The following is an 8,918-nucleotide window of genomic DNA, read 5'->3' as shown; positions in this document are numbered from 1 at the left end:
TAACAAAATTTGTGTTTTTATTTTAAAAACGTCATCTTTATTAAATTTTGAAAAATATATTTTTTCATGTTTTCAACAAAGATTGTGTTTTTATCATAGAAAAGATATATTTTCAATAAAAATTTATATTTTCTATCTTAGAAACGTTATTTTTTGTTGAATTTTGAAATATATATTTTTTCATATTTATAACAAAGATTGCATTTTTATCTTAAAAATATTATCTTTGTTAAATTCTTAAATTTAATTTTTTTTTATATTTTTAACAAAGATCACGTTTTTTTTTTTTAAATTGTTTTTGATGAATTATGAAAAGTAATTTTTTCATATTTTTAACAAAAATCATATTTTTAATCATAACTTTTGTAAAGATTTCAATAATACTATGTTAAAAACATGATTTTTATTAAAAATATATTAAGATTTAACATATTTTCATAATATTTTATAAAAATTTACTACGTTTTAAGGTAAATAACATTGTTTATATAATCTGAAAATATGATTAAGTAAGGACAAATGAGAAAAAAATTTCACTTTCTTTCTAAAATCTTGAAAAACTTAAGAGAGAGAAAACTTTTTATTTCTCTTACTTTTCTATTTCTTAACATTGTTGAAAATTTAAAAAACCTTAATAATCACATTCTCATTAACTAAACTAAAAAATCAAATTATAAAAACTTATAATTTCAAGAAGAAAAATTATTTTTCCTATAACCAAATGCCCTTTTAATATAATATAAAACTTTCCTTTGATCTAAAATCTTGATTTCATTCTTACATACAAATATGTTTGAATTAGAGCAGACTAAATCAATTTACTTAAATAATCAAAGGCATGAATTAAAAAAAAATTGAATTTAAAATAATTTAAAACTTAAAGAGAATTAAAATACTTATCTTACATTAAATCTAAAAATACCCTAAAATGAGATGAATTAATCTAGATCAAAAAGAATTTTAATGTAAAAAACATGAACTTAAATGACTTAAACCGAAATGATCATATTTTTTAACACTAAAATCTAATTTAGTATTATTGTTGAAAATAATTTTTATATTAAAAAATTACTTTTAATCCAACCCAATGTTAAATATAAATATATATAGATATAATTTTTAAATTTAAAAGCCTGATTTTCAAAAATTTGACTTTTTTGTCCTAAAACATGATTTTCAAATTCAAACAAAAAAACTATTAAAAAAGTATTTTTATAATAAAAATATATTTAAGATAAAAATGTTATTTTATCTTTATTTTTTAATTTTTTAATTATTTGTATTTTAAATATTTCAATTATTAGTAATATTTTTTATAATAATATCAAACATTTAAAAATCTTTTTTATTATTTAAAAAATAATAAAAAATTTTACTAATTTGTGACTAATAATGCACATCACCAAAATTCATGATTAATATTTGTTTAAATTATTTTTTAATTAATTTTTATTTTTTATATTTAATTGAAAATCATTATATTTCAGGTACCAAAATTTTTTCAATCCAAGCCAAACATATACACAAAACCCCTAATTCAAAAAAAAAAAAAAAGTTTGATCGAGCTCTGCGATCATGGCCTTCTCTACTCGTCTAGTCTCCAAATCTCGCCAGGTTTTTCTTCTTTACTCCAGATCCCCATTTACGATTTCCTTAATTTCTCTTCTCTTGTAATTCTAACCTTTATTTTATCCTTTTTTTTTTTTTTATTTCGATCTTTATGATACGAAATGGTCGTTTTCTTTTTCAGTCTATTCGAGTTTTATTTATTTCTTTTTCTTTTGATCTGTGGAAACTGCGTTGATTTTATTTAATTTTTCTTAATATTAAAATTAGTTAAGTGAAACAGAAACTTGATGTTTAGATTAATACTTATGATTTAATTTCAAACTAAAAATCTTATTTTTATTTTTGTCAAAATTACCTATTAAATTCTGGGATTTCACCTAATGTTTCATGAGAAAATGTTGAAATAAAAATTCTTTCTTTTTTCCTGGAAAACTACGTCGTTTTTATTTTTTTGCTTTTATGTTAGTAATCCTATTAACCATCAGTGTATGATTTTTTGTTTGTCGTTGATGTTTGGCTGAAATGTTTCGTTTTCTTTCTTTCTTTCTTTCTTTCTTTTTTAAAATAATCTGTGGGTAATTTATACAGCTTTGTGGTAGTCAAGCTATTCCGCGACAGGAGCATGCCATTCCTGTCCGTTTTTATGCCAAAGAGGCTGCTCCCACTGCTCTTAAGGGAGATGGTAAGTGCATATCGAGATGCTTGCTTTGCTTTTGACCTTAATTTTGAGTTTTTTTGTTTTCTCTACATGCTTCTCCTAGCTTGTATGCATATAGTAGCACTGTCATTGTTGCTTGTGTTTCTGTGGACTATACATTTGTATGTTTGTTGCATATTTGTGGCTGTGATTTGATTTTCTGTAAGCTAGAGGTTTTGATGTTTTGATGCATATGTGGAAATAAAATGGGGTGAAATGTTTTCGTCATGTTGATGCTTCTGTTATCTGTTATTAATAGATTATTGTTTGCTGTTTGATTCTCATTAATACTTGATCTTGTGTGTGGTTTACTGATGAGTTCTTTTTGCTTTAATCAAAAAGAGATGTTGAAAAATATCTTTTTGGACGTTAAGAAGAAATTCGAGACAGCATTGGGAATACTTAAGAAGGAGAAGATCACCATTGACCCAGATGACCAGGCTGCTGTCTCTCAGTATGCAAAGGTTCTGAAGACAGTTAGAGAGAAGTAAGCTTTCTCAATAAGTTTTTTTTTTCTCTATCATTGTTGACTTGTTCTACCACTCCTTTCTTTTGAACATTTGGAAATCTGTTTTTCTCTAATGTAGATTAAATTGTACTTACTACTTGCTAGAACCTTGGAAAGGCAATAAATTAGAAAGTAGAAAAAGGGATCAAGAGTGCTTCTTTGCCCATATCCCTGAATTTTTAGGCTACAATAGTTCTTCATCACTGCCCTACAAGGAGTGCTTAGTATTTGCCAACAACCCCCTCTCCCGACCTCAACCACCCACCCATCCAAAAACTGTATTTCTCTCATAAAAGTGCTGGTAATGTGGAAAACATGAGAACGAATTACATAAATATACTCTTAAGAGATTACATCGAATGTTGTTGTTAAGTTTGACTGTAAAAATTTGTTTTAGAAATAACATCAAAATTAACCTTTCTGAGACTTTTTAATTATGCAGCTCTCACATCATGCTTGAAATCTGGTGGATAATGCCCTAAATGGAAAGGGGGATTTTATAAATTGTAACTGCCTGCCCTATCTATTATTTGCCATGCCTTTTGCCAGTGGTTTGTTCTTTGTTAATTTAAGTCAATAAGAAGATAATACAATGAGTCCGTATTGAGTTAATTGCTTTGAAAACTGGTTTGATAAGCCATATTGAGCCAATCTTAATTGGATTCAAATTTAGCTGTTCTTAAACTAGCTTGCCAAAACTGGTTTGAGCTTGTTTTTGAATAAAGTAGCTAATTCCCAGCTTGTTTAATTTGCTCTCTTAATTAAATTGGTTGTTGATAGAACATTCTTTCGACCTTCCCAACCTCTTGAAGGTTTTATAACAAGGTTGCACAACTTCACTATATAAGTTTAAACAATAACTATAAGCAATTATTTAAATGTGTGGCCAATAAGCATTTTCTTATTATGCTTGTTCTATTATTCCATTTTCTTACCTTATGCTATCATTTGTCATTTAAATTGAGTAGATTTAAAACTGAATATATGGAATGTAAGTTTAGTAATCATAGGGAAGCGAGTGGTAGTGTGATTAAGTTAGATGGTGAGGTAGTACCAAAGAGTTATCATTTTCGATATTTGGGATCAATTATTTAGAGTGATGCTAAGATAGAAAGGGATGTAAATCATAAGATTCAAGTAGGATGAGTTAGGTGGTGAAGTGCATTAGGTATGTTGTGTGATCGCAAATTCCTTTAAAGTTAAAAGGCCAAGTTGTATAAAACAACTGTAAGGCTAGTGTTGTTATATGGAACTAAGTGTTGAGCTGTTATGAAACAATATGAGAAGAAAATGAGCATAACTAAGATGAGTATGCTTAAATGGATGTGTGGTAAGACTAGAAGAGACAAAATTAGAAATAAAGAGATTCGAGAAAAATTTGGGGTAGTTCATATTGAGGAAAAGATGAGAGATGGTCGTTTGAGATGGTTTGGATATGTGGAACGTAGGCCTATCTGTGCTCTAGTTAGGAGAAATGAGCTTTTAGATTTTGGAGAGACCAAAACATCTGGAGGTAGATCACGAAATACATGGATGCAAGTAATAAGAAATGGTATGAGGGTTAAGGAAGTAGATGAAAAGGTTTTTTTGATAGAAATGAGTGGCGCAAGAAGATTCAAAATTATGACGTAACATGATTCCTTTTTTGTGTCTTTCATACAGCCAACTCTGGAGTTATGGGATATAAGGCTTAGTTTTTTGTTGTTGTTGTTGTTGTTGTTGTATTCTATTATTAGTCACTGTAAACAAGATGAAATAGTGCAGTGGATCTGACATGCATTTCACTGCTTTATAATGTGTTTACCTCTAATATCTGTTCCTGCAGGGCTGACTTGTTCTCAGAATCTCAGCGGATCCAATACACCATCCAAACACGAACTCAGGACATTCCAGATGCTCGAACATATTTATTGACACTGAAGGAAATAAGGATCAAGTATGTTAATCCCTACTTTTGAGTTAGTTGCATATTGTTTATAAATCCTTAATGTTGTAATGAATACCATATTTCATAGTTTAATTTTGTGCCAGCTATTTCTGCTTTGATAGCATGTTTATGTTATTCCTGTTCTTATCAGTTTTTTCTTCCTTTATGCGAAGAATAAAGTATAGCTTTCACCTAATGAAAATACTTGGGAGTCTTGTTTTGCATGGATCCTTTTAGCGTTGAGTTGAGCATACATGTTAACAGTAAGAGTTGTTGCTGACTATTTTCATATATTCTTTTCATGAACTCAAGTATTATTTTCAATGACACTAATGTCTATACTTGTTGGATGACTAATCCTTTTATTTTATTTTATAGCATTTTTCTACCTTGTGTAGGAGAGGACTCATTGATGAACTTGGTGCTGAGGCTATGATGATGGATGCTTTGGATAAAGTTGAAAAAGAAATCAAGAAGCCTCTAATGAGGAATGACAAGAAATCAATGGCTCTTCTTACGGCAGAGTTTGAAAAAATTAATAAGAAGTAAGCATTCGGTTCAATAACTAAGTCTTATTCTTCTTACCATTGACTAGGATTTTCTGAAAGTAGAAATGTTAATTTCAAATGCAATTTGAATTCTTAGACTCAGAAGTAGCAAGATTCTTTATGAAATCTCATTGATGGACTTTAAAATTGCTTCTGTCCCTAAAGTGAAGTGGAGAGTAATGTTTTAATATTTGATTATGAGCTGTTGGGGAATTTTACATTTATGCTTGCTTCCGTCCCTAAAATGAAATGGAGAGTAATGTTTATGTCTTTTTTGTCTAATTGTTTGTCTTACTAGGCTTGGAATCCGGAAGGAAGATCTGCCCAAGTATGAGGAACAATTGGAGCTAAAAATCGCCAAGGCACAATTAGAGGAGCTGAAGAAGGATGCTCTTGAAGTAATGGAAACACAAAAGACGCGGTATGTTAAAGTTCTATGCTTTGATGTGATGAATCTCTTTCCTTTTTCACATTATTAAAGTTCTTATGCTTTGCTGTGATGAATCTCTTTCCTTTTTCACATTATTATTTCTTATGGAGTGGCCCCTGGGACTTGTCAATTGGGTGGGTGGATGAAATTGGGTTAGATCCTAGGGGCATATTTTGTTTATGTTTGTACACACGTGCACATACATATGGGTCATTAAAATGGCCTCCTCCAGACTTGCTCATGTGAAACTTTTAAGCTGTCTTTTCTTTTGAGGTTAATTTGGGAGAGGTACATGCAGCGAGCGGACATTTGCAATTTTACTATTCAGTGTGAAAGAAACATGGTAGTTTGTATAACCAAAAGAGAGAAAGAGAGAAACATGCTATTTTTGCAGCAACCAAATCGTACATCTAAACAGTTTAGACAACCAAATCATTGTCTAGTATGTGCGGCAAAATGTTGGATGGATGTTTGATTTATATGTATGGCATCATTTATGAATGTTTTAATCTTTGTTGTGTTAGAAATTGATGCACTTTTCTTTTTCCTGTTAATAAATTTCTATCTTCAGGGAGGAATTCAGGGATGAGGCTATGCTTGATGTAAAGTCATTGGACATCCGGAACTTCCTCTGAAACTCAAAGTTGTTTTTGGTGTTCCAAATTGGTGGTTAATTTAAGAGATGAACAAGAGTAACTGTTCCAAAATTTGGGAATACCTTTTTTCATTTTGCTATAACAATAATGATAAGGTTAACTGTTCATTTGAAATTGCATAACCATCTCATCTGAATGAGGTAAATGTTGTTTTGCGTTTATGATTTGATTACATTCTACAACCAGGCTCAGTGGTGTAAATCTTTTGTTAATGCACAGCACAAGCTATGGGGTTCTGTTGAGCGAGTTCGTTGTTTCTTTCAACTGATATTATGGATTTGGTTCTTTGCATCTGTTAATCATTGTAAATGGATCAGACATTGTTGCATCTTTGAGCTAGAAAAATCGTTTACTTCCAATCTGAATGTCGCCACCCACCGTCCCTCTTGCAGGCGTGCGCTCGAAACTAACCTCCCTGGGGCAGCTTCATTATTTTAGTGAGCCTGGAATTCATCCCAAATTTGGTCCAAACAATTTGGTCTCTATCTGCCCACTGAAAAAGTGATGGTACTTTTATTTCAAAGGTGAATGTATAGGAAACAAATCAGCTCTAATATTTAATACATATATAAACAAAATCATTCTACTTGTAAGGATCAAAATCCTTGTTTTTCGGTAGCATGTGATAATCTCGTAAATAATATACAGCTGAGAACTAAGTTGCTATTTGTTTTTCTTTTCTTCACCTTCTTTTACTTTTTGAAAAAAAAAAATCACTGTAAAGAATTAATACTTGTCCAAAACTTTAGAAACAGAAAAAATCAAATATGATAATTAAGAATTAAGGTTACTCAAGAATCTAATATGGAGCGGTTGATTAGGAGACGAAGATAGGTGGAGTAGGGGTACTTGTTAGAGACTGGGAGGGTAACGTTATTGGTGCTTACCGCAACAGTCTACCTGGGGTGAAACTCTTTTTCTGTTGAAGCCCATGCAGCAGTACACGCATTGGACTCTGCCAAGGAACTGGGACTACGTGCAATTATACTGGAGGGGGACTCATTAACAGTGACTGACCAATTGCACAGAAGGAACGAAGACTTTTCTCCAATTGGAAATTTGGTAGCTGAAGCTAGAGCAAAAATGGAGAGGTTTGAGCATTGTAAGGTAACACATGTTACAAGATCTGGGATTATGGGGGCTCATTGTTTAGCAAAAAAAAGTCTGTTAGCAGATGATGGGCGTTACTGGGTAGAGGAATCTCCTATCTTCTTGAAACATATTGTAGACAATGACATGCATCCTCAGACAGTTAGAAATGATGAAATCTCTTTTCTATTTTAAAAGAAAAAAAAAAGAATTAAGGTTACAATAACTGAAGGCTCCTTGCCTATTCTACCCAAAATTGTGCATATCCTTGATATGGTGCTGCTGGCCAGGCCCGGCAATAAGTTATCAATGCAGTGAAACACCATGATCACAACTTTCTCTCACTAGAACAAATTTGACAATTTGTGATGTTTTTTTTTAAGTGACACATTATTTTTTGTAACGCCAATATGTAATAGGTGACAAAAAATATATTTCGTTACTTTTTTATATTGTTTTGATATTTTATATGACGATATATAAAATCATCATATGATAACGCCACAAAAATTTTTTCGCTAAATTTTACCTCCAAATTTATTTGGTAGGAAATATTTTTGTAACCTTTTTAATTTTAGGTGACATTATAAATTTTTTATCAATTTAAAATTTTATTTGTGACCAATTTTTTTGATAAATTTTAGGTAACATTATTAATTTTTTTCATAAATTAAATATTTTAGTTAACTATTAATAACATTGTAATTTCGTCACGTCAATGTATAGTGGTATATGATGATAATATAAATGTCATAAACTTTTAACGTCAAATTTAATTGGTGTGAAATTTTTTTGCTACATTTTTTTTTTATTTTAGGTGACGTTTAAATTTTGTCACTAATTTAAAATTTTATTTGTAATGAATTTTTTCTAATAGATTTTAGGTGACGTTATCAATTTTTGTCATAAATGAAATGCTTTAGTTAACTATTAATGAAATTATAATTTCGTCACCTTTTATTTTATGGTATTATATTATGATAACATAAATGTCACAAATTTTTACTGTTAATTTTATTTGGTGAAAAATTTTTTGTGACATTTTGTATTTTAATTGACGTTATAATTTTGTCACTAATTTAAAATTTTATCTGTGATGAATTTTTTCTAATAGATTTTAGGTGATGTTATTAATTTTTGTCATAAATTGAATACTTTAGTTAATTATTAATGACATTGTAACATTGTCATGTCAATATATAGTGTTATATGATGATAACTTAAATGTCACAAATTTTTACCGTCAAATTTATTTGATGAGAAAATTTTTTATGATATTTTTTTTATTTTAGATGATGTTATAATTTTGTCACCAATTTAAAATTTTATCTATGATGAATTTTTTTGATAAATTTTAAGGTGACATTATAAATTTTTGTCACAAATTGAACACTTTAGTTAACTATTAGTGACACCATAATTTCATCACATTTGATGTTATATGACAATAATATAAATGTGACAAACTTTTATCGTCAAATTAATTTGATGGGA

At 29.5% G+C, this 8,918-nt stretch overlaps 1 protein-coding gene across 1 annotated transcript; it reads left to right on the top strand.

Annotated features, from left to right (window-relative positions):
- The first annotated feature begins 1,508 nt into the window (after nucleotides 1-1,508).
- LOC111316912 (putative ATP synthase 24 kDa subunit, mitochondrial) lies at nucleotides 1,509-6,577 on the top strand. The gene is made up of 7 exons (XM_022919148.2): nucleotides 1,509-1,614; nucleotides 2,158-2,251; nucleotides 2,609-2,753; nucleotides 4,600-4,710; nucleotides 5,100-5,246; nucleotides 5,548-5,670; nucleotides 6,251-6,577. The coding sequence occupies exons 1-7, from the start codon at nucleotides 1,576-1,578 to the stop codon at nucleotides 6,312-6,314; spliced, it is 723 nt and encodes a 240-aa protein (XP_022774883.2). The 5' UTR covers nucleotides 1,509-1,575; the 3' UTR covers nucleotides 6,315-6,577.
- The last annotated feature ends 2,341 nt before the right edge of the window (nucleotides 6,578-8,918 follow it).

This window comes from Durio zibethinus, chromosome 24, assembly GCF_047325235.1.
Source record: "Durio zibethinus cultivar Kanyao isolate XHJ-2024 chromosome 24, ASM4732523v1, whole genome shotgun sequence".
Lineage (NCBI taxonomy): Eukaryota > Viridiplantae > Streptophyta > Magnoliopsida > Malvales > Malvaceae > Durio > Durio zibethinus.
Note: the sequence above shows the minus strand (reverse complement) of the source record. Positions and strands in the feature narration are given on the sequence as shown.